The following is a 23,929-nucleotide window of genomic DNA, read 5'->3' on the forward strand; positions in this document are numbered from 1 at the left end:
TTGTTCCTTGTGACCAGAAGCTACCTTCTCCTGAGATGTGTGATTACACATACCCTTCTCCAAAATCACACATATACTGACCTTCCCCCCACCTTTTCCTCAGAGCTGTCTGAGGCTGTGTCTAGGGCTACAGTCCTCAGTAAATCCCTCAATAGAACGGGAACTCGGGCTTCCCTGGTGGTGCAGTGGTTGAGAATCTGCCTGCCAGTGCAGGGGACACGGGTTCAAGCCCTGGTCGGGGAAGATCCCACATGCCGCGGAGCAACTAGGCCCGTGAGCCACAACTACTGAGCCTGCGCGTCTGGAGCCTGTGCTCCCCAACAAGAGAGGCCACGAGAGTGAGAGGCCTGCGCACCGCGATGAAGAGTGGCCTCCACTCGCCGCGACTAAAGAAAGCCCTCGCGCAGAAACGAAGACACAACACAGCCAAAAATAAATAAATAACAAAAACCAAACAAAAAACCCCCGAAACTCACAGCTCTCACGGTGTGCGTTTTTATTTGTCAATACCAGCCACCCAGTTATCCTCTCTGGTGCAATTCCAGTTATCAGATTCTCGTCTATTCTTCTAGAACGGTTCTATGCGTTTCCTTGACTTTTTTTTTTTTAAAGGGGAAGAGTTTATTTATTTATGCATTCATGCATGCATGATCTTAGTCCCAGGGACTGAACCTGCGCCCTCTGCAGTGGAAGCACAGCGTCCTAACCACTGGACCGCCAGGGAATTCCCCCAAGTTTCCTTGACTTTCTAAAAACGCCTTACATGATATGACAACAGCCATCCCTGCTCCCTACAGACAAGAAGACAATACAGAAAGGGTGACGCAGGAAAATTAGAGAACTCCCTTCTTGGACCACGGCAAACAGGTTGGTGTTTTGCTTGGAATATTTCTGTGTGTGTGGGCAGTTGGTTACCTTTGAAAACACGGGTAGCTAACTCCGAGGATCCACCTGGGTGCACAGGCCCTGGGGAGCGCACACGTGGCGGCCCCAAGGCTGCAAACTCTGTCCCTCCCTGCAGCAGACAAACGGTCAGGTGCCCCACAAACAGTCGCAGCCGCGCCTGCGCAGAACGTTCCCGGGAGCGCGCAGCCTGGTGCCGGGCCCGCCCCCTGGCGCGGCGCGCTGACGTCGAGGTGACGTCACGGCGGATCGCCATGGTGGCCCTGAGCGGTCTGGCGTCGGCGCTGGAGTCCTATAGGGGCCGCGACCGCCTGGTGAGGCTGGGGTGGAGCGCGGCCAGAGGTCTCGGAGTCGGGCCAAAGCCCTGAGACGCGGACACTGAGGCCAGAGAGGGAGCGGGGTCACTCACGATCCCCCAGGGCAGAGGCCCTGTCCCCGAGTAGTGGACATGTAGGTTGTTCCGGCCACCCCATCGTGACTGGACATTTACAGTACCAACTAAATCCTCACGTCTGCGCATTGGGATCCGGCCGGATCACTGTAGCTGGTCGTTGGGTCCCAAACAATATCGTATGAGGATTTAGGATGTTGCAGGGCCCCCTCTGGCTGGACATTTGGATCCTGATAAATCGTCTATAGTCGGGCACCTAGGTTGTTCTGGCCAATTCAACCTGGCTGGACATTTCCATGCCAAACAAATCCATGTCTGGACATGTAGCATCGGACTAGGCCACTGTAGTTGGTCCCTGAGTTGTCCCAAACAATCTCACACGGGGATTTAAGATTTTGCAGGGCTTTCCCTATGGCTGGATGTGTAGGATCTCACCACATCCCCTCTGGTTGGGTAGATTGTTCCTTCCAGGCCCCTGAGGTCAGACTCTGAGCTTGTCCCAATCAGTCTCTTACAGGTAGGCATTCAGGTTGTACTAGGGGATGTACCAGTAGCTGGGCATTCAGGTTCCAACCAAATCCCGTATGATCGGGTGTTCAGGTTCTAACAAACGCCCCCAAGCTGGACATTTAAATTGCAGCGTTTTTGCCATTACAAAGGTGCTGAAAAGGAATGACAAGTAAAAATAATATATAAAACAACAGGAAAAAGTATCTTCTGAAAAGCAGATGATATAAAGATATAAGGGTGGTGATGCAGACCCAGTTCACCATGCCCCAAATCACCCACTGATTCCCAAATCACCACTGGGTTCCTTCTCACTAAAGTCATAAAAACAAATGATCCTTTTGTCCACTGGGTTGAGGCCTGGTCACCTTCCCAATCCACAGCCCAGACACAGAATTTCGTGCAGCCAGGTAGATGCAAATATATTCAATACATTTCCACCTAGCCCTCCTACATGCTGGGAAAAGGAGGATCCAGGAGGTGGGAAATGGGGGTTTCTTTTTCTTGTCCCCATCACATATGTCTCCAAAGACTGTGCCATTCAGTGACATGAGCCAATACTCTGTTAGTTTCCCAGTGCCTTTTGGACAATGATGTCACGTGTCTCCATTTATCCCACCTACAAGTATCCTTTTCAACTTTTGGCTTTTACTGGAAGTTTGTTGATGGAGACTCGTCCTCCCACTTGATCTTATGGGGTCCACGGCCAGGTCAGGGGTGATCCAGCTCAGTCCTGCCCCAGGGCCATGCTGACTGCTTCTGGTTTCCCACAGATGCGAACGCTGGGGTACTGCTGCCAGCTGGTGGGCGGGGTCCTGGTGGAACAATGTCCTGCCAGGTCAGAAGTGGGGACACGCCTGCTGGCACTGTCCTCCCAACTCAGCCACTGCAGGACCGTCCTGCGACTCTTTGATGACGTGGCCATGTTCGTCTACACCAAGCAGTACGGCCTGGGGGCAGAGGTAACAGGGCGCATTGGGCTGAAGGGAGGGGGTGTGGACCCCGGGAAGTCAGCGTCTTATGGACTGGTCTTTATAAAGGCAATCATGTGGGCAGTTTACTACTTTTTTCAATTTTACTTTTTTTTTTTTTTTTTTGGCCACACTGCACAGCATGTGGGATCTTAGCTCCCTGACCAGGGATGGAACCTGCGCCCCCTGCATTGGAAGTGTGGAGTCTTGACCACTGGACCACCAGGGAAGTCCCCAATTTTACTACTTTTGGAGACAATCAGATGTTCTCATTTCAATTTTAATTAAAAAAATTAGCTCCTACGTTTGCACATCCCTAAAGACTACGTAATTAAAATGTCTCTCTCCTTCCTGACCCTCTGGCCGCCAATTTTCCTCCTCAGAGGCAGCCACTGTTGTCAGCTTCTTGTGTTTCCTTTATGAGATCTCCTGCACCTGCACAGGCAAATACACATTGCTTACATAAATAGTTGCATGCCATTTACACTCTTCTGCCACTTGCTTTTTTCACGTAACAGTACAACTTGGAGGTCATTCCATATCAATCCAAAAGAAGCTCCTTCCAGGAATTCCCTGGCAGTCCAGAGGTTAGGACTCCATGCTTTCACTGCCGAGGGCCCAGGTTCCATCCCTGGTCGGGGAACTGAGATCCTAGCAAGCCACGTGGTGCAGCCAAAAACAAAAACAAAAAACAAAAGAAGCTTCTTCCTTCGTTATGGCCACGTAGTACACATGTATAGCCAGATGGTGATTTACTGAACTGATCCCCTGTTGGACACGTAGATTAGTTACATCTTGCCGTTACTACAACAGAACCGCATCATTTCACCAGTGGATCTAGAGCAGTGTTCCTCATCTGGGTGGTGGTACGATCTTGTGCCCCCCAGGGGATGGGCTGAGAAGCTGCCCTGGGCCAGCCTGGCTGAGTCATGCCCCCTTCCTGGGCTGCCCTGCCCCTGCTCTCCAAGGGTCTCCTCTCTGACTCACTTACTCAGATGCTCCCCCATTCTGCCCCAGTGCCCGTGGCCTGATCATCCCCAATCTCAAGTGTTTCCCTGGACTTTCCTCCTGCTTTGACACCCATCTCTTCAGCTTCCTGTGCATCCCCCCATCTCCTCTGTGAGGACTCCCCCGAGTCCCCAGGCAAGGGGTGGGGGGCTCCCTGCGTCTCCTAGGTGCCTTGGCCAGAACAAGAACCTCTTTTGTTGGTCCCCACCCCTGCTCCCACCTCCCGCCCTGGTGAGAATCTCCTCCCCAGCGTAGGGCCCGGACCTTGCTGCTTCTCAGGAAACACCAGCGGAATGAGCACGTTGGGGTCGGGGTGGGAGGCCCCGTCCTCACGGAGGGGTGAAGGGTGCCAGAACACCCCAGAAGGCCCCAGACAGGATGGTGGAGCTGGAGTGGGATTCAGAACCCAGTGGGAGGCAGGATCACAGCTGGCCAGTAGGAAGGAGGCGGGCAGCGAGCATGGGTGGGGCCTTGGCTGGGAGGGCGGGGTTCCTGGGACGACAGAGAAGAGGCAGAGGGTATGGCAGGCAGTGAGGATGACGAGGTTAAAGGTAGAGAAGTGAAGGACTTGGCTGGCGACCCGGCCAGCTTGGAGGCCTTGAGGGGGCCGGACCCTGAGGGGCGGCGCCCAGGGTAGAGGCTCCGGCAGCCTCAACTGGCCCTGCCTCGCTGGGCAAGCAGGGGTTCAGGACTCAGGGTTGGAGGGCATGGGATGTGCAACTCAGCAGCCTGAGGCCCATCCCTGTATGAGATGGGGCAGCTGGCAGCTTCCTCTAAGAGCCTCAGTTTGCCTGTTTGCAGGGGTGGTGACCCCTTTCTGCTTTGGGGGAGCTGTGTGTACACAAGCCTTGCAGTGTAGTGCCTGCTGGAAGTTGGCACCGGGTGTGTGGCAGCCCACCCGGCCACCCTGATCTGCCTGCTCAGGGCTCCCTGTGGGGCTGCCTCCCCTGCTCCCCTCGCAGGGTCCTGTACCAGACACCCATGCACAGGAGCTAGGAAGGCTCTGATGCAGGGTGTCCCAAGTTGTCCTACACGGGAATCACCCGGGGACTTAAAAAACTTTCCTGGTGCTGGGGCCCACCCCAGCCTTGGTGAGGCAGAATCCCTGGGGCTGGGGGCTGGGTGTGGCGTTTTTGAAACTCCTTGGGGGATTCCACTGAGTGGCTGAGTTCAGACCCGCCACTCCGCTGGGCAATGTTGACCACACTGCTGAGAAATCAGGCCTTTGTTCTCCTGCAGTGCCAGCTACAGGCCAGCCTGCCAGGCCTGGACATTGCCCTGTGACTGCCACCTGGCATGGCCTGGGCGCCTAACATGGGCAGTGGGTAGGTCTGATCCCAGGTCCATCCCCCCATCTCTCCCGGTCCTGCAGGAGGAGGCCATCTTTGTCCGCTGCGTGTCTGTCCTGGGCAACCTGGCTGACCAGCTCTACTACCCCTGTGAGCACATCGCCTGGGCTGCCGACGCCAAAATCCTCCACGTGGAGTCTGCGCCATGGTTAACACTGAGCACAGCCCTCTGGGGCCTCTCCCTGCTCCTGGGGATTGCTAGGTAAGCAGCGGGGCCGCCCGCCAGGGGGCTGGAAGGGAACACCCGAGATCCCCAGGCTGACGGAAAGACAGGCTGGAGGCGCGGGGGTCTTTGCCTCCTCTGCTTTTCCTCCTCACCACCTCACTGTATCCGTCCCCTATCGCCGCTGAAACAGATTTCCACAAAACTCGGCGGCTTCAAGCAACACAAATTGATCATCTTAACAGTTCTGGAGGTCGGAAGTCCAAAATGGGTCTCACTGGGCTAAAATCAAGGTGTGGGCAGGGCTGAGTTCCTTTCTGGAGGCTCCAGCGGGGAGCCTGTTTCCTGGCCTTTTCCAGCTTCTAGAGGCTGCCTGCATTCCTCCGCTTGTGGCCCCGTCCTCCACCTGTGTTTTGTTTTTTGATTTTTTAAAATTTTATTTATTTATTTGGCTGCGTTGGGTCTTTGTTGTTGTGCACGGGCTTTCTCTAGTTGTGGCGAGCGGGGGCTACTCTTCGTTGCGGTGCACGGGCTTCTCATTGTGGTGGCTTCCCTTGTTGCGGGGCTCGGGCTCTAGGCGTGTGGGCTTCAGTAGTTGTGGCTCGTGGGCTCTAGAGCGCAGGCTCAGCAGTTGTGGCGCACGGGCTTTGTTGCCTCGGGGTCTGTGGGATCTTCCCAGGCCAGGGCTCGAACCCGTGCCCCCTGCATTGGCAGGTGGATTCTTAACCACTGCGCCACCAGGGAAGCTTTTTGATGTAAGCTCCCCTCGCAGCCACAGTGGCTGTCGTGGAGCTGGCCCATCTCTCTGGGCATTGGCCTTCCTCGCGTGATTGGGCAGCCTGGGCTGGGCTGTGGCTGCTCTGAGGCTGCAGCGTCTCCTCAGGCTGCCTTGTGACCTCCGGCCCCAAGAGACTGAAGGGGCAGCCTTGGTTCCCTTAATTTTTTTAAATAGACTTTTTCTTGGGGGCAGTTTTAGGTTCACAGCAGAACGGAGCCAGAAGTAGAGAGTTCCCATGTACGTTCCCCCTACACACACAGCCTCCCCACCATCCACACGGCACCAGAGCACGGCGTTTGTTACAATCGATGAACTGGCGCTGGCACAGCGTAATCACCCCACGCCCATGGTTTACATCAGGGTTCACGCCCTGTGTTGCCCGTTCTGTGAGTTATATCCACCAGTGACGTATCATACAGAATATTTTCACTGCCCTAAACGTCCCATTTTTAGGATGAATATGCTCTGCCTGTTAGTCCATTCATTTTTAGAGCTTCTGGTTTTCCCCTCATTTCTCTGTATGCGATGTGAGCAAGGGTGTGGGGCTTGGGAAGCCTTTCGTGGGTGCTCATGATGACCGGGGGTTCCTAAGACCCCAGGGTGCCGGAGAGTCATGTGGGAGGTTGTTGAAATGTAGGTGCCTGGCCCAGGCTCCCAGAGGTTCTGATTCTTCAGGTCTGGGGGCGCAGGAAGCATCATTTTGCCTGAGTCCCCCTGGTGGCTCTGATGCAGAGCCACTGACCTCACTGAAGGTGCTGCCCTCTGTTCCCATCCCCTCAGGGAACATGTCAACTGGATGGGCACACAGTGGCTGGGAAGATGTGATCAGGCCCTGGACGGACCTCTGAGTCAGGAAGCCTGGCTGAGGTCAGCCTTCCAACTGGTGGGACTCGGCACATTCACGTCCCTGCACGCCCCACAGCCCAGGCTGCAGGGTGCAAGGGCTGTGCAGAGCAGCCTGGTTGGACACCACCAGGGCCCCAGAGTCCCCAGGGAGCTCTAGAGGATGCCCATCTGATGGCCGCTTCCTCAGTCTGCAGACACCAGCCCTCGGGGCCCAAAAGGTCATCTAGTTTCACCTCAGACAGGTCTGGCCAGTGTCCAGGGTGTGTGTGTGTGGGGGGAGGGGGCAGGCCTGGCGCCCATCTGGACCCCATTTCCTCGGTGAGCCAGCCGAGGCGCAGGGAGGGGGACAGCTTCCCCAGGCCGGCTGTGGGCCAGCCTCGGTGTCCTCATCCACAGAGGGGTGGCTTCCCAGCTGGGCCATCAACCCTGCACGTGGCACAATGTTCTTTTGAGCTGTGGTCCTGGGGCCAGTGGTTCACAGAGGCCGGGCTGGAGCCTGACTGGCCAGGTCAGAAGCACTGGACACTCCCAAGCCTGCAGCCCAATAGGTGGGGGGCCTGCCTTAGGGATGAGTCCCCAGGAGCTTCCGAGGCACGGCTGCTCTGGCGCTCCAGAAGGGCGCAGGACAGATGGAGCCATCCACTGGCGAGGCTGGCAAACTTTACAGGGAACCCGTGGCCACAGTGGCAGGCGGGGCCTCCCCTCAGGCCCCTGCGCACCCCACCCGGCTTCTCCAACCCCGTCCTCTGTGGTGTTGCAGGTCCTTGTGGATGGTCCTGAAGCTGAGACAGAGGCTGAGGAGCCCCCTGGCAGCCCTCACCAGGTACGACGTCCGGGGTTTTGCCCAGGAGACAGGCCGACTTCTTCCTGCAGGCTGGGTACCCCAGAGGGTCTCCCCAAGCCAGGGAGGTGCTCAGAGTCACCAGCGATGAGCCCCGCCCTGTGCAGGCCCCGTTGTTGGGGGGGCATGATGTGTGCCACATCGAGAGGCCTCGCTGCTGCCTCCGGGTGGATGTGGCACTTTTACAGATGGGGAAACTGAGGCTAGCTGCAGGCCCCCTAGGCAGGAAGTGGCAGAGCCAGGACTCCAGGGCTGAGCCTTCACGGCCGTGCCCCCATCAGGGAGGATGATGGGAGATGGAGTCCATTTGCTGAGGACCAAGGTCAGTCACTATCTCATCCTGGGAGAGAACACGGGGTAGGGCCACTCCCAGCACAGGCCCAGAAGCTGCCCACACCCCTGCCCAGCTCCACGGGCTCAGGAGGACGGAGGTGTGGACCTGAGACTCTCGCTCCCGCCGTGGGCAACCTCTGGCGAGTGTGACCTGGACGCAGCCCTGCCAGTCCTCCTCCCTCCCCAGCACTCCTTGCCCTGCCCTTGTGGGTGGGCGGGGGGTGCCCAGGCCTTCCCTGAGCACCCCCCCACTCTGCTCCCACAGCCGGCTGCCCCAGGGCAAGCGGAGGGACATGGAGGCCCAGATCCGGTCGGAGGCGCTGACCCTTCTGAGCAACCTGGCTGACCTGGCCAACGCGGTGCACTGGCTGCCCCCGGGCATCCTGTGGGCCGGCTGCTTCCCCCCATGGCTGGTGGGCCTCCTGGGCACCATCTCCTCGCTCCTCAGCATGTACCAGGCAGTCGGGGCCGGCGGCCAGGCCTACGCCGCCCCCGACGGACCGGGGAGCCGGAACCCTGACGGCGGCCCTTCCCACGGAGCAGCGATCGCCCGGGAGGAGCCAGGTCTTTAATTGAGCAGATCAAGGCCAGGTGTGGGGAGGCGCGGCCAGAGGATGCGCAGAGCAGCCTGGGGCACGAGCCCCCAGAGGGGCGGGTGTGTGTGGGCGGAGCGGGTAGACCCCGAGACTCGGTGCAGTGGAACAGGCACCCGCAGGCCGGAGTCCTGTACCCAAAAGGCGAGCGGGGGAGCCGGGTTGGGATGGCGAGCGCCAGGTGGGCCTGAAGAAAGTGAAATGAGAATCAATTAAAGGCGGTGGTGCTGCTGCGAGGCCAGATGTGAGAGCTTATTCCTAACGCCCCGGTCCCTCCTGTCCGCTCACTCACACGCCCTCTCTCCCGGGCGGGCGGGGGTGCCCCTGGGCCTTATTTTAGGGAGGGTGTGCAGGTGCCCCTGTGGGCCTGGGTTCAGCCTCCTGCAGGCTGGAGCCGCAGTGGGAAACCACACTTCCCCGCCCGCCTTTGGAGCATCCTTGGCCGGTGGTCCCCTCCGACGCTGCCAAGCGCGGCCCGCCGACCCTGAGCGGCCCTCAGCCATGGAGGGCGGTTCTCCCTCCCCGCGGGCGGTTCTCCCTCCCCGCGGGCTCGGGCACCCCGGCCGTGGATGCCGCCTCCACCAGGCTGTGCCCGGGCCTCGTGCTCCTGGGCATCACGGGGTGCCTGTCATGGCCGAAGCATCTCACAGCCACCGCTTGGACCCAGAGCTGCCGTTGTCCGTTCAGGGCTGGTCTGAGCATTTCGTGGGCTCTGAGCATCTCTGGAGACGCCCGAGGCTCCTGTCTCCCAGCTCGTGGAGAGCACGGCAGGCAGGACTGGACGAGCTTGTTTTCCAGTCTGACGTTTGAGAGGCCACACACATGTGGCCTCGGGTGGCCTCGGCGGGTGGTGGGTGGCCCACATCTGCCCCTGGCTCTTGCCTGTGACCCTCCACATCTGAGTCCTGGCGGGAAAGCGGAGGGAATGGCGCTCTCCCTCACAACTCAGAAGCACCGGGGAGACCCAACGCGCCGGCGGCGTTTACAGTCCCTAAAGCCTCATGTGCTTTCAACCGCATTTTGTTCTTTTACAAAGAAGGTACGTGGCCAGGAAGAGCTGGGGTGGCTGCAGGGACCCCACCTGGCCCCATCCAACGGGGGGGCTCCCTCTGGGCTAGGGGAGGGAGGAGGAGGAGGGGGTCCCTCTTCCCTCTGGTAAAGGGGGGGCACGCTCTGCCTTCCCAGCACCCAGAGGCACCAGCGACATTAGGGTGGGGGTCAGAGCGGCACCTGCCTACCTGTCGGGAGACTCGGTGAGTTAACACCTGGAAGGCAGCGTGTTTGTCAGGGGACCACGTGAACACCTGGACGTGTAACACGGCAGGTCACAGGTGCCCCAGGAGGCTGGCATCCCCCTCGGGCCTGGGCAGCGGGGCGGGGACGCAGCTGACGGCCTCAGGCACAGCTGGGTGGGCTGGTGGCCAGGAGCCGGCTCCAACTGTCGTGTGGCCACACCCTGCCCCGTGCCCTTCCCTGGGCTGGCAGCTCAGCTGCAGGTTGGGGTGAAGCAAGACAATTCCAGGGGACCGGCCCCGGCACGGGACTCGGGGAGTGCGTGCTCCGTCAGGGAGCAGGGAGGCTGACGCCCCAGGACCACAGGGGCGGCCTAAGTGGGAGGGGACCGGCCAGGGCCGGAGGACCTGGCGGCATTCTCCGCACCCTGGCTTAGTCAGCGCTCCCCCTGGGGACCACTGTAGTCACCTTGGCACTGGCATTGCCTCCAACTTTGTCCAGATGGAATCACTGTCTGTCTGGGGCCTCCTCACCGGGAACAGAGCAGGCTACCTGGCCTGGGCTCTCTCTGTGCAGTCCATCCAACCACTGGTCTGAGCTGGTGCCCAGCGGGGGGAAGGTGCTGTCACTTGCCTGGGAGGTGTCTCCACCTCCCTACATTCCCCACCCCAGCCTTGGGGCAGGGGGAGCAGTGCACCCGGCAGGAGAGGTGACAGCGGCAGAGAGCACTGCTGTGGTGTCCTGGGCCCACATGGGAGGGACAGGGCATCACAGGCAGGCCCTGGGCCTGGTGTTCAGGCCTCCTGGTGCAGCAGGGGGTCCGAGGCTCCTCTCCTCCCCGCCCCCCCGCCCCGAAAGCACACTGCAGCACCAGCCTTTGGGCAGGTGATCCTAAAACAAAGCTCCGAAGAACCGCCACCCGGTCAGCTCATCTCAGACACGTTTATTGCTAGAATCAGGTCTTAAGTTCTAGGGCGGTTCCGACATATATCACAGTGAGGAAATGCTGCCATCATTGTAAAAATAACTGTCGGGTGAACTAAGGTCATGGTCACGATTAACGTGCACAGATCCCACAGAAATAGGAACATCTGCTCGACCCCTAACTTTACAAATAAGACTGGACTCTACCCGGGAGTGACCTCGGGGTCCTGGTGAGATGTGCCCACGGTGCTGCCCAGCTGCTGGTACCACCCGGAAATCTCCTCTGCTGAGATCCACGCGGGCTCGAGCTGCTGATCGCCCGAGGAATCCTCTGGGAGGGTCACAGCGTCACAGCGGATCTGTGGGTGGCGCTCGCGGCCCAGCAATGTCCTCTTCACAACAGGACAGGAACTTAAAAGTCAACTTTTCTAAAGTGCTCTGATGCGTCTCAGTACAAAACACAAACACTGATTACAGACGTGGCACGTGTCCTGGGGCGGGGAGGCTGCTGCTCCTTGCTGCTCCTGGTGCCGCAGGCCCTCGGGCAAGGGCGAGGTGGGGGAGGTCCCCAGAGGGGCAGGAAACAGCTCTGGAGAGGTCCGGAACCACTGTCAGTTCCCTGTCACTGCTGGCTGTGTCACCTCGCCCCGGGTGCCCGGGCTCCTGTTCTGCCAGGACTCAGTCTTCCCGCCAATGCTTCGGGCTGTGGGTTCCACTGGGGAGCCTGGGGTGCAGGAAAAGGCTGGAATGCCCCGCCCTCCCGCCTGGCACCCAAGCCTGCACTTGGCCAGAGCTGGAATGCGGGTCTGACCCAGGTACCACCCTGGGACTGTTCATGGACATGCGATGCCATCCCCGACACCTACAGCCTCACCTCGAGGCTGGACCGGCGGCCTTCTCCCTCCTCCTGGGTGTCTGTTGACAATAAGCTGCGACAGCTCACTGGACTTGAGGTGCCCGCGAGGCGGCCGTCTGCGCTTGCTGGCAACAGTCACCACCCAGGCCACATGGGTCCCTCCAGCGTTCCACCCCACTGCCCTTTGTCCCAGCATCTGCCCGTCGGCTCGGGACACCAGCCCTAGGGGCTACCCCCCGGCAGCCCCGGAACAACTGGCCCATCTCAAGGGGATGGAGGACCCTCCACCCGGGGCTGGGACCCTCAGGGGTGTACCAGCCCTGGCTGAAGCTCTGGACTTGGCTTCCTGGGCGCCTGGTGTTCGAGAGGCCCGCAGAACCACGCTGCCTCGGTGAGGCGACTTGGGAAAGCACCGAGTTTGACAAGAGCAGGTTTTAAAAACCTCCACCACATTAAAGTGAGCCACGGTCAGTCCCTTCCAGGTCAGCCCCTTTCAGGACGAGTTTCTGCACCTGTAGGACCCGCCAGGCAAGCCATCAGCCAACCTCTCTGGCTGCCCAGCCCTGTGGCCCTGTCCCGGGAGAGCTGTGTGCCACCCCTGGCTGGGCTCATGTCTTGGCCTGGAGGTTCACCATGAACCCATTCCTGGAAGTCAATTCTGCCTGATTCTGTGGACAGAGCCAACACCACTGGGCCCCTTCTGGTGCCATAATGACTCGTTCCAGGGTCTCCTGGTGGCCACGGAGCCCAGCCTGGGCCAGCATCTCCTCAGGCCAGGGTCTGGCCTGTTGTCATGCTCTAGGTGGAACCACCACAGTTGGTCACTACCTTGCAAACACAGCCTGGAGTTGGTCTCTCCTCTACCCAACTGGGGCGCTACGATGACAGCTCCATGGGTTAGCTTTGGTTCAACCTTCCGTTAAAAACTCTCCTTTTTGTATTAGAAAAAATAAGTTTACAAAGTTGCCCAGGCACCACTGCTAATCCTACAGAGCCTCAAAATGGCAGGCCAACGCTGCCCCGGCCTGGTGGTGGTTGGCAGAGGCCTACTTGGGAAGGGGAGAGGGCCGCGGGGCGCGTCCCCAGAGAGCACAGGAAGGGGTCTGCACCCCGAGCCACGCCCCCTAGAAGAAGATGACATCTTCCTTGCTGGCCTCTTCCTTGTCGAGTGGTGTGGAGAACAGGGCCACGGGTGGGAAGGATGCCCCCCAGGCCTTGAGGGTGAAGTACTCGTTGGGGACATCAGCCGGGACCGGGCATGGGGCTGGGAGGCAGGAGTCTGGAAGAGAGAGGGGGCTGTGGGTGTCAGGAGCTGCCAGGCACTGAGGGTGCCAGGGGGTGGGGGTGGGGTGCAGGCCGGCTCACCTGGGGGCGGCGTGGAGCTGCGCAGGACGGGACTCAGCGAGCGGCGGCTCCGAGAGGCGTTCTCCTCTTTGCCCATGAACTTGTTGAGAAGCAGTGGCTGCTTCAGGTCAAATGAGGCTGGAAGCGGGAGGAAGGTGCCAGCTGGGGTGCTCGGCCGCGCTCCAGGCACAGGAGCGCTCTGCGGACCTGGGCCAGGGCCTCATCCCACTTCTCGCCCACACTTTCCCCAGCGCCCGTTCCCAGGAATAGACCCCACTCAGACGTTAGGCCCCAAATTCAGTGACAAAATCCAGGGCAGACACCCCTGCCCAACCACAGAAGGCCCTGGAGTCATTCAACCTTTGGACGAGAGGCCCTGTGACCCTGCTGCCCAGTGGTCCTGGGACACAGGCCCTGCTCCCCAGGAATGTCCCAGGGACTCTCCCCCTGGGCCTTCCCTACCAGGGCCAGCTGGCTGCAGGGTGCTCTGGTGCAAGGGCTGAGCGCGCCATCGGTGGAGCAAGGACACCAGCAGAGCTGGCAGCACCTGGACCAGCGCAGGGCGGGGCTCGGTGGGGCAGCGGTGGCATTGATCACTGTGCAACTTCCTGCCCGACTTCCCGCCCGGGGTGACTAACTGCGCAAAGGTTTCCAAGGCTCGTTTCTGAATCACCAGCGCGTTCCCTTGTCCCTGATCCCAGTTTGAGGGCCAAGGCGGGAACAGAGCTGAGGTTTGATGTTTCCATTTTTTTGCTCTTTGAGATGAAAGACCTCCACGTGTTGGGGGGGAGGGGGCAGCCTCAGCTGCCTCACCAGTTGTGCCTTGGGGTTTCCTCCCGATGCCCCCTCCAAAGGCGAGGGGCCAGGCGGGCCCCGGGCATGGTAGGGAGGGGGCTGCCAGGAGGCCCCGACTCACCTGAGCTCTCCGAACGGTGGGAGCCCCGGCTCTTGCCGCCCTTGTCCTTGCCGCCCTTGGTGGAGGCGGCCAGCTTGGTGGGGATCTGCTGCTGCACGGCCGCCTGCCTCTGGATCTGGTTAGTGGCGCTGAGCAGCTGGATGGGCACGTCGCTCTTGGCCGGCCGACCCTCAGCTGGGGTGCTCTCCCTGCGGGTCACCTCGGGGCGCTCTGCGTACTCAGGCCCGGCACCAGACAGCAGCGAGCTCACCCGGGGCCGTGGTGCTTTAGTCAGGGCCGCGGACCCTTCCAGCCCTTCCCCGTTGAAGCTGGAAGTGTGGCTGGGGGGCTGGGCCTGAAAGAGCGCCAGAAGACACCAATGCTGGTTCCTTCGGGCAGCCCTTCCGTGTCCCGACAAGGAGCCACGCCCCGCAGATTTGCATGGCGCTGCGGGCCAGCCTCGCCCGCACTCTGCCGGCTCCCGGGTGGGGCGGGGTTTTTGGAGATGGTTGGACCTGGCCTGCCTGCCCGCCCAACTCCCGGGTGAGGGGTGGCTTAACGGAAGCTTCTTAGCTGGGAGGGTCAGGTCTGGGTAGAGACTGACGCTGGTCCGACGGAGCTGCCATTTACCGCCTGCCCCCAAAATACATACACACCCACGCATGTGCTCATGCACTCACAACTCACAGACACGCCCGCGCCCGCGCGGGCCCAGGGCGCACCCCCGGCGCTCACCTCCGCAAGCACCTCGGGCGGTAGCGCCCCGGCCGCCCCGGGCACCGTGTTCTGCTTCTTCACTCTGCGCAGCAGTTCCAGCCGCTCGCGCTCCCGCTCCACGGCGCGCTGGGCTTCGCGCAGCCGCTCCAGGTCGTGCTGGTAGGCCTGGCGCTGGCGCTCCAGCTCCTCGCGCTCCTGGCTCAGCTGCTCCTGCAGCCGCAGCGCCTCGCTCTCACGCTGCTGCAGCCGCGCCGAGGCCAGGCCCAGCTCCTGGCGCTCGCGCTCCCGCTCGCGCTCCCAGCGCTGCTGCTCCAGCCGCAGCTGGCCCTGCAGCTTCTGCACGCCCGCCAGCTCCTCCCGCTGCTTCTCGAAGTTGCGCTGCCGCTCCTGCTCCAGCAGCAGGTTCCCGCGCGTCGACTGCAGCCGGAACTGCTTCTCCCGCTCCTGGAGGGCCGCCCTCTGCGTCTCCACGTAGCTGTCCTGCTGGGCGATGACCGCCTGTGGGAGGGGAGGGCCGGTGAGCGGCCGGCTTCAGGAAGAGCCCGGCCTTCCCCCAGACCACAGCCTCAACCCGGAGAACGGCACGTGCAGCCTGCCACGCTCCCCAAAAGCCACGTACCTGGAGGCTGAGGAGCAGCTGGGACAGTGTCTGGATCCGCCGGACGAGCTGCTGAGAAAAGGAGAGGGACCTTGGCGCTCTGCAGGAAGCCCCGCCGGGCGTGCGTGCCGGCCCTGGGGGGACGCACAAGCCCGCGCTTACCTCCGACTCCAGGAGGGCGGGCAGCCGGGGGCTGGGCTCAGCACCTGGTGCCTCCGCCTGTGGAAACACGGCATCACAGCTCAGAGAGCTTCTAAGGGCCAATCCAACTCGAGCGGGACACGCGTATTATAGCTAAGGCATCCCCTTAGCATGGGACAGGCCCCCGCCTGCTCGTCTGACGTGTGCCAGCCTTGGTGTCTGGAAACTGAGGGTGCAGGGTGGGCGCAGGGTGGCCTCCGGGAGGTGCGAGGGCGGCGGGCGGGCGGGCGGGCTGGGCCCGCCGTGTGGGAGGCTCTTAGCCTGGCCGCGGGGGGTGGGCTGGCAGGGGGTGGTTGTCAGGAGAGCCCAGGCCTCAGACCTCAGAGGTGGCCAGAGGCAGCCAGCCTCCAACTCTGACCCCAGCGCTTGGCAAGGGTGGGCCTTCTGAGTCAAAGAGGAGGGAACAGCCAGTGACCTCGGCACCCGGCGTGGGGCGGGGGGGGGGGGCAGGACACCTGTGCAGACTGAAAGCTCGTGGTCCCCGCACGGTGGCTCTCACCTGTTGCTGAGGCCGCCGCCCTGAGTCCGCCCCTCCCCTGCCTCCCACCCCGCCCTTGCCGGGGCCTGCAGGAGGAACCAGGAGGGTCACCTGGCCACATGTCAATCTGCACATTAACTATTAGTCACCGTCAACCGGGACGACGACGCTGCTCACTATTTGCCCTGAGACGGAAAAACCACACAGGCCAAGCACAGGCTGTTCCCCCTCACTGACGATAATTAAAAGCACTGGGGCCGACTCTGTATGGAGCTCGGGAACATCCCAAGGAGGCAGCGTACCGCCTGCGGTGCTTCCTCGGAGGCCCCCGGGGTGTCGCCGAGCCTCGAGTCCGGGCTGCCCGCGGCGCCCTGCCAGTCTCGGAGGCTGGGGTTGCTGGTGCAGACGTTCTTCTGAAAACTGCCATCTGAAACCCCAAGCCAGGCGCATGAGATGCCGCGGGTCCCGAGGGGTCTGCATGCCCTGTTCCCCACCCCGCCCCCAGCCTGGGTAGGAATCGTGGCCGGGCTGTTGCCTTCCGACCTGGGCAGAAAGGGCGGCATCTGGGGCTCAGAGACCAGCAGCAGGAACTGGCCTGGGTGCTGCTGTCAGAATGTGACTCACCACCCCTGGAAAGTTCCAGAACCCTGACCCCGGAGAGTTTATAGAAGGTTGAGGGGAATCAGCAGCAGAGATGCTGAACAGCAAACGCCTGGGCTTTGCCAAGGATGCTTTGTGAAGGGAATGTTTTAAGAAACTGCACATCCTCCTGCACCCGCCGACCTCCTGGGGTCCCGAGAAGCCCCAGCCCCGAGAGGAGGCGGCGCCACTCACTCTTGCTGGGGCTGCCGGCGCTGTCGTAGCCCCCGGAGGCCTCCACCCTCCGAGCTGGGGACGAAGAGCCACCCCCGTCATCCACCTGGCCGTTGGTGCTGCCCAGCCGCCTGCAGATCAGGCTCTGGATGTCCTCGACTGTGGAAGGAGATGGAGGGGAACCAAGTCACCCGCGGCCCTGCCGTGGGCATCAGAGCAGGGTGCAGAGACCCGGGCCACGGCCTCGCAGGGTGTCGGTCACCCCCTCTGACTCTGTGCACCCCCTACACAGGTACTGCACCCAGGATGTGCCAATCTGTATCTACACGAGGCCGGACCTTGGGGTGCTCTGGGCCCTGAGCCTGGGGCAGCGCTGGGCCTAGGAGGGAACTCGGTGTGGCCACTGCCTGTGTGCTGACAGTCATACAGAAGGTCAGGGGCCACGGGAGGTGGCCTTGGGGGAGCAGGGCTGGTCACATAAGGTGCTCGAGGACAGACGGGCTTTGGCCAGGTGAGGAGGTGGGGAGACTATTCTAGGCCGAGGCACAGGACATGAGAGGGTCTCGGGAGCCCAAGAACAGTGGTGACTGGAGACATGGGAGGCATGGCCGGACGGAGCAAGGCTGAGCAGGGGCACAGTCCAAGCGGGACCCCTCTGGCCTTTTCACTCCGATGGAAAATTCTGGAGGGCAGGGCTGTGTCTGTCTTGCCTGACGTTGAAAGAACAGTGCTGGCCCTTTTGCCTGACTGTCCAGCAGGAGCACATGCCCTGGCCTAGCATGGGGCTCAGCAGCTGTGTGGAAGTTTCTAGGAGCTCCGCAAGGAAGCAGGCTGCCAGCTCCTGGAAGCAGGCTGCTTACCGGCCAGTGCCCTCCCGTGGCTGTGCGGCCAGGAGCCCCTGAAACAACCCACCAAATGTGTATGTGTGTATTTTTCTGGGGACAGCATCAGTGACCCACTCATCAGGAAAGAGGAACCGTCTCAGTCAATTTGAGACCCCCGGGTCCAGCACCGGGAGTGTTTGTTGAGTGAATAGGAGATGGTACTGTAAATCTGCAGAGAGGGGTCTGCACCCGACTGGGTCCAAGGACCTTCCAGCTCTAAGCAGAATAGAGGCAGGCAGAATCGTGCCCGGACAGGGTGGCCTGTGGGCCCCACGGGGCTGTGTGCCCAGCCTGGGGTCTCCCAGGAGCCCACCAGGCAGCACAGGGAGGGCGGGCCGGCGCTCAGCGAGGGCTGGTGGCTACTTACTCTCACTCATGGCCGACTTGAGAATCAGCTCCCCCTGCAGGTTCTCGGGGGGGTCCCCTCCCCGGAAGAGGAGCCGAGCCGGGGCGAGGTCCTCGAGGCCGCTCATCTCAGCCATCTCCAGGTAGATGTGCTGCTTCTCACTGAGGCTCTGGGCGATCTGCTGGTCTTTAATGTTAAGTCGCTCTGCAAAGCGGCAATGGGTGTGGGGTTCGGCCTCCTCTGCGGTAGTTTCCCCCAGGAGCTGGTATAAGGATGCCTCACAGGGCCAGGCGGGCCTCTGGGAACCCTGCTGACCCACACCCTGTCCGGAGCTGGACCTCTCCCTTCGTCCAACATTCCCGACCAGCAGGCAAGGGTGTGGCCCTGTCTCCAGCTTATTTCCCTCAATTATAAAAATCAGACACGGTGGGGGGATGGGGGAGGACCATAACGGGCTGATTTTTATTAGTTTGGGACAAACTGAGAGCCTTATGAGACTTAGTTTTCTAATCTTCTTACAAGTCTCTGGGTTTTATACTTTTTTTTTTGGCCACACCACGAGGCATGCGGGATCTTAGTTCCCTGACCAGGGGTTGAACCCGGGCCCCCTGCAATGGAAGCATGGAGTCTTAACCACTGGACCACCAGGGAAGTCCCTATACCTCTTTTTTGCTGCCATGACTACGACTTATTTTACTAGACCTTCTCACTGGTGATTGCTAGTATAAATATACACATCCCGTTCAGCTAAATTATTGAGCTCTCTTACATTTCAAATAGCTTTCCAGTTGATTCTACAGGATTTCCTAGGCAGATAATCATGTCACCTGCAAAAAATAATTCTGCCACCTCCCTACCACTCGTGATCTCTTACTTCTACTTCTTCCCTTACTACCCTGGCTGGAACGTCCAGGAGGAAGATACTAATGGTGAGAGTGGGGGGGTGGGGGGCCCTGCCTCGCTCCTGACTTTGATGGGAGTGTCCCTGATGGTCCAGTGTAAAGGATGAGATTGGCTTTTGGTCCAAGATAATAAAGGAGATCTTGGTGAAGGAAACATCTATTTCTAATTCACTAAGACTCTTGTCGGGAGTGGGTGATGAGGAGACGTTCCGGTATGATTCTGTGGTATCCGTGGAGATGCATCTGTGCAGGGCATGTATTTTATTACCCTCTGACAGAACTAAGAGTTAGAACGGGACACACTGGGGAGGAGGTGAACCAGCGCCGAGGGACCGGTGGAGCCCTGACAACATTGGAACAGCCCTGAGGCTGAGTGGATGGGCCCCTACTTTCTAGATGTTGGTCTTCTACCACTATTTGCCGTGTGGCTGACAGGGTCTTGGTGCTCCAGCCTGGTGTCAGGCCTGAGCCTCCGAGGTGGGAGAGCCGAGTTCAGGACATTGGACCACCAGAGACCTCCCGGCTCCACGTAATATCAATTGGCAAGAGCTCTCCCAGAGATTTCCGTCTCAACGCTAAGACCCAGCTCCACCCGATGGCCAGCAAGCTCTAGCGCTGGGTGCTCCGTGCCAAACAACTAGCAAGACAGGAATACAACCCCACCCATTAGCAGAGAGGCTGCCTAAAATCATAATAAGTTCACAGACACCCCAACACACACCACCAGATGCGGCCCTGCCCACCAGAAAGACAAGATCCAGGCCTACCCACCAGAACACAGGTAGGCACCAGTCCCCTCCACCAGGAAGCCTACACAAGCCAGTGAACCAACCTCACCCACTGGGGGCAGACACCAAAAACAACGGGAACTACGAACCTGCAGCCTGTGAAAAGGAGACCCCAAACACAGTAAGTTAAACAAAATGAGAAGACAGAGAAACACACAGCAGATGAAGGAGCAAGGTAAAAACGCACCAGACCAAACAAATGAAGAGGAAATAGGCAGTCTACTTGAAAAACAATTCAGAGTAATGATAGTAAAGATGATCCAAAATCTTGGAAATAGAACGGAAAAAATACAAGAAACGTTTAACAAGAACCTAGAAGAACCAAAGAGCAAACAAACAATGATGAACAACACAATAAATGAAATTAAAAATACTGTAGAAGGGTTCAATAGCAGAATAACTGAGGCAGAAGACAGATAAGTGACCTGGAAGATAAAATAGTGGAAATAACTACCACACAGCAGAATAAACAAAAAAGAATGAAAAGAATTGAGGACAGTCTCAGAGACCTCTGGGACAACATTAAACCCAACAACATTCGAATTATAGGGGTCCCAGAAGAAGAAGAGAAAAAAAAGGGACTGAGAAAATATTTGAAGAGATTATAGTTGAAAACTTCCCTAACATGGGAAAGGAAATAGTCAATCAAGTCCAGGAAGCACAGAGAGTCCCATACAGGATAAATCCAAGGAGAAACATGCCAAGACACATATTAATCAAACTATCAAAAATTAAATACAAAGAAAAAATATTAAAAGCAGCAAGGGAAAAGCAACACCATACAAGGGAATCCCCATAAGGTTAACAGCTGATCTCTCAGCAGAAACTCTGCAAGCCAGAAGGGAGTGGCAGGACATATTTAAAGTGATGAAAGGGAAAAATCTGCAACCAAGATTACTCTACCCAACAAGGATCTCATTCAGGTTCGACAGAGAAATTAAAACCTTTACAGACAAGCAAAAGTTAAGAGAATTCAGCACCACCAAACCAGCTTTACAACAAATGCTAAAGGAACTTCTCTAGGCAGGAAACATAAGAGAAGGAAAAGACCTACAAAAACAAACCCAAAACAATTAAGAAAATGGTAATAGGAACATACATATCGATAATCACCTTAAATGTAAATGGATTAAATGTGCCAACCAAAAGACACAGACTGGCTGAATGGATACAAAAACAAGACCTGTATATATGCTGTCCAGAAGAGACCCACTTCAGACCTAGGGACACATACAGACTGAAAGTGAGGGGATGGAAAAAGATATTCCACGCAAATGGAAACCAAAAGAAAGCTGGAGTAGCAATTCTCATGTCAGACAAAATAGACTTTAAAATAAGGACTATTACAAGAGACAAAGAAGGACACTACATAATGATCAAGGGATCAATCCAAGAAGAAGATATAACAATTATAAATATTTAGGTACCCAACATAGGAGCACGTCAATACATAAGGACAATGCTAACAGCCATAAAAAGGGAAACTGACAGTAACACAATCATAGTAGAGGACTTTAGCACCCCCCTTTCACCAATGGACAGATCATCCAAAATGAAAATAAATAAGGAAACACAAGATGTTTTAATAATGAAACATTAGACAAGATGGACTTAATTGATATTTATAGGGCATTCCATCCAAAAACAACAGAATACACTTTCTTCTCAAGTGCTCATGGAACATTCTCCAGGATAGATCATATCTTGGGTCACAAAACAAGCCTTGGTAAATTTAAGAAAATTGAAATTTTATTAGGTATCTTTTCCAACCACAATGCTATGAGACTAGATATCAATTACAGGAAAAAAACTCTAAAAAAATACAAACACATGGAGGCTAAACAATACACTACTAAATAACCAAGGAAAAAAAAATAATAACCAAGAGATCACTGAAGAAATCAAAGAGGAAATCAAAAAATACCTAGAAACAAATGACAATGAAAACATGACGACCCAAAACCTATGGGACACAGCAAAAGCAGTTCTAAGAGGGAAGTTTATAGCAATACAATCCTACGTCGAGAAACAAGAAAAATCTCAAATAAACAACCTAACCTTACACCTAAAGCAATTAGACAAAGAAGAACAAAAAATCCCCAAAGTTAGCAGAAGGAAAGAAATCATAAAGATCAGATAGGAAATAAATGAAAAAGAAATTAAGGAAACAATAGCAAAGATCAATAAAACTAAAACCTGGTTCATTGAGAAGATAAACAAAATTGACAAACCATTAGCCAGATTCATCAAGAAAAAAGAGAAGACTCAAATCAATAGAATTAGAAATGAAAAAGGACATGTAACAACTGACACTGCAGAAATACAAAGGATCATGAGAGATTACTACTACAAGCAACTATATGCAAATAAAATGCACAACCTGGAAGAAACGGACAAATTCTTAGAAAAGCACAACCTTCCAGACTGAACCAGGAAGAAATAGAAAATATAAACAGACTAATCACAAGCACTGAAATTGAAACTGTGATTAAAAATCTTCCAACAAACAAAAGCCCAGGACCAGATGGCTTCACAGGCAGATTCTATCAAACATATAGAGAAGAGCTAACGCCTGTCCTTCTCAAACTCTTCCAAAATATGGCAGAGGGAGGAACACTCCCAATCTCATTCTACGAGGCCACCATCACCATGATACCAAAACCAGACAAAGATGTCACAAAAAAAGAAAACTACAGGCCAATATCACTGATGAATATAGATGCAAAAATCCTCAACAAAATAGTAGCAAACAGAATCCAACAGCACATTAAATCATGATCAAGTGGGATTTATCCCAGGAATGCAAGGATTCTTCAATATATGCAAAACAATCATTGTGATACACCATATTAACAAACTGAAGGATAAAAATCATATGATCATCTCCATGGATGCAGAAAAAGCTTTCGACAAAATTCAGTACCCATTTATGATAAAAACTCTCCATACAGTAGGCACAGAGGGAACCTACCTCAACATAATAAAGGCCATATATGACAAACCAACAGCCAGCATCGTTCTCAATGGTGAAAAACTGAAACCATTTCCTCTAAGATCAGGAACAAGACAAGGTTGCCCACTTTCATGATGATTATTCAATGTAGTTTTGGAAGTTTTAGCCGCAACAATCAAAGAAAAAGAAATAAAAAGAATCCAAATCGAAAAGAAGAAGTAAAACTGTCACTGTTTGCTGCTGACATGATACTATACATAGAGAGTCCTAAAGATGCTACTAGAAAACTACTAGAGCTAATCAATGAATTTGGTAAAGTAGCAGGATACAAAATTAATGCACAGAAATCTCTTGCATTCCTATACACTAATGATGAAAAATCCGAAAGAGAAATTAAGGAAACACTCCCATTTACCATTGCAGCAAACAGAATAAAATACCTAGGAATAAACCTACCTAAGGAGACAAAAGGCCTGTATGCAGTAAACTATATGATACTGATGAAAGAAATTAAAGATGATACAAACAGATGGAGAGACACACCATATTCTTGGACTGGAAGAATCAACATTGTGAAAATGACTATATTACCCAAAGCAATCTACAGATTCAATGCAATCCCTATCAAACTACCAATGGCATTTTTCACAGAACTAGAACAAAAAATTTCACAATTTGTATGGAAACACAAAAGACCCCGAATAGCCAAAGTAATCTTGAGAAAGAAAAATGGAGCTAGAGGAATCAGGCTCCCTGACTTCAGACTATACTACAAAGCTACAGTAATCAAGACAGTATGGTACTGGCACAAAAACAGAACTATAGATCAATGGAACAGGATAGAAAGCCCAGAGATAAACCCACACACAAATGGTCACCTTATCTTTGATAAAGGAGGCAAGAATATACAGTGGAGAAAAGACAGCCTCTTCAATAAGTGGTGCTGGGAAAACTGGACAGCTACATGTAAAAGAATGAAATTAGAACACCTCCTAACACCATACACAAAAATAAACACAAAATGGATTACAGACCTAAATGTAAGGCCAGACACTATAAAACTCTTAGAGGAAAGCATAAGCAGAACACTCTATGACATAAATCACAGCAAGATCCTTTTTGACCCACCTCCTAGAGTAATGGAAACAAAAACAAAAATAAACAAATGGGACCTAATGAAACTTCAAAGCTTTTGCACAGCAAAGGATACCATAAACAAGATGAAAAGACAACCCTCAGAATGGGAAAAAATATTTGCAAATGAAGCAAATGACAAAGAATTAATCTCCAAAATATACAAGCAGGTTGTGCAGC

General features: G+C 56.1%; 2 protein-coding genes across 3 annotated transcripts in view; one reads left to right on the forward strand and one right to left on the reverse strand.

The window, feature by feature from the left end:
• Positions 1-689: 689 nt before the first annotated feature.
• PEX11G (peroxisomal biogenesis factor 11 gamma) lies at positions 690-8,919 on the forward strand. Of its 2 annotated transcripts, none has more exons than XM_060145382.1 (5): positions 690-867; positions 2,575-2,763; positions 5,153-5,331; positions 7,677-7,739; positions 8,356-8,919. In XM_060145382.1, exons 2-5 carry the CDS (start codon positions 2,575-2,577, stop codon positions 8,660-8,662), a joined length of 738 nt encoding a protein of 245 aa, XP_060001365.1. In that variant the 5' UTR covers positions 690-867; the 3' UTR covers positions 8,663-8,919. The 2 variants fall into 2 exon arrangements, with proteins under 2 accessions (XP_060001365.1, XP_060001364.1); XM_060145381.1 differs by lacking the exon at positions 690-867 and adding an exon at positions 1,107-1,217.
• A 1,925-nt stretch (positions 8,920-10,844) lies between these two features.
• The window catches only part of ARHGEF18 (Rho/Rac guanine nucleotide exchange factor 18), an 86,351-nt gene continuing 73,266 nt past the window's right edge, over positions 10,845-23,929 (reverse strand). Inside the window, exons 21-29 of the mRNA XM_060145383.1 lie at positions 17,994-18,176; positions 16,764-16,901; positions 16,232-16,356; positions 15,413-15,469; positions 15,272-15,319; positions 14,671-15,150; positions 13,957-14,290; positions 13,062-13,178; positions 10,845-12,975 (exon numbers count right to left, since the gene is read on the reverse strand). Coding sequence (XP_060001366.1) covers positions 12,821-12,975; positions 13,062-13,178; positions 13,957-14,290; positions 14,671-15,150; positions 15,272-15,319; positions 15,413-15,469; positions 16,232-16,356; positions 16,764-16,901; positions 17,994-18,176 — 1,637 coding nt within the window. The 3' untranslated portion in view covers positions 10,845-12,820. The remainder of the gene's footprint in view (positions 12,976-13,061; positions 13,179-13,956; positions 14,291-14,670; positions 15,151-15,271; positions 15,320-15,412; positions 15,470-16,231; positions 16,357-16,763; positions 16,902-17,993; positions 18,177-23,929) is intronic.

This window comes from Lagenorhynchus albirostris, chromosome 3, assembly GCF_949774975.1.
Source record: "Lagenorhynchus albirostris chromosome 3, mLagAlb1.1, whole genome shotgun sequence".
Lineage (NCBI taxonomy): Eukaryota > Metazoa > Chordata > Mammalia > Artiodactyla > Delphinidae > Lagenorhynchus > Lagenorhynchus albirostris.

Bases quoted from the DNA above. Each gene is read 5' to 3' on its own strand.
- PEX11G (XM_060145381.1), top strand. From the start codon at position 1,158: ATGGTGGCCCTGAGCGGTCTGGCGTCGGCGCTGGAGTCCTATAGGGGC. The intron at 1,218-2,574 runs GTGAGGCTGGGG...GGTTTCCCACAG, and splicing joins ATAGGGGCCGCGACCGCCTG to ATGCGAACGCTGGGGTACTG. The intron at 2,764-5,152 runs GTAACAGGGCGC...CCGGTCCTGCAG, and splicing joins AGTACGGCCTGGGGGCAGAG to GAGGAGGCCATCTTTGTCCG.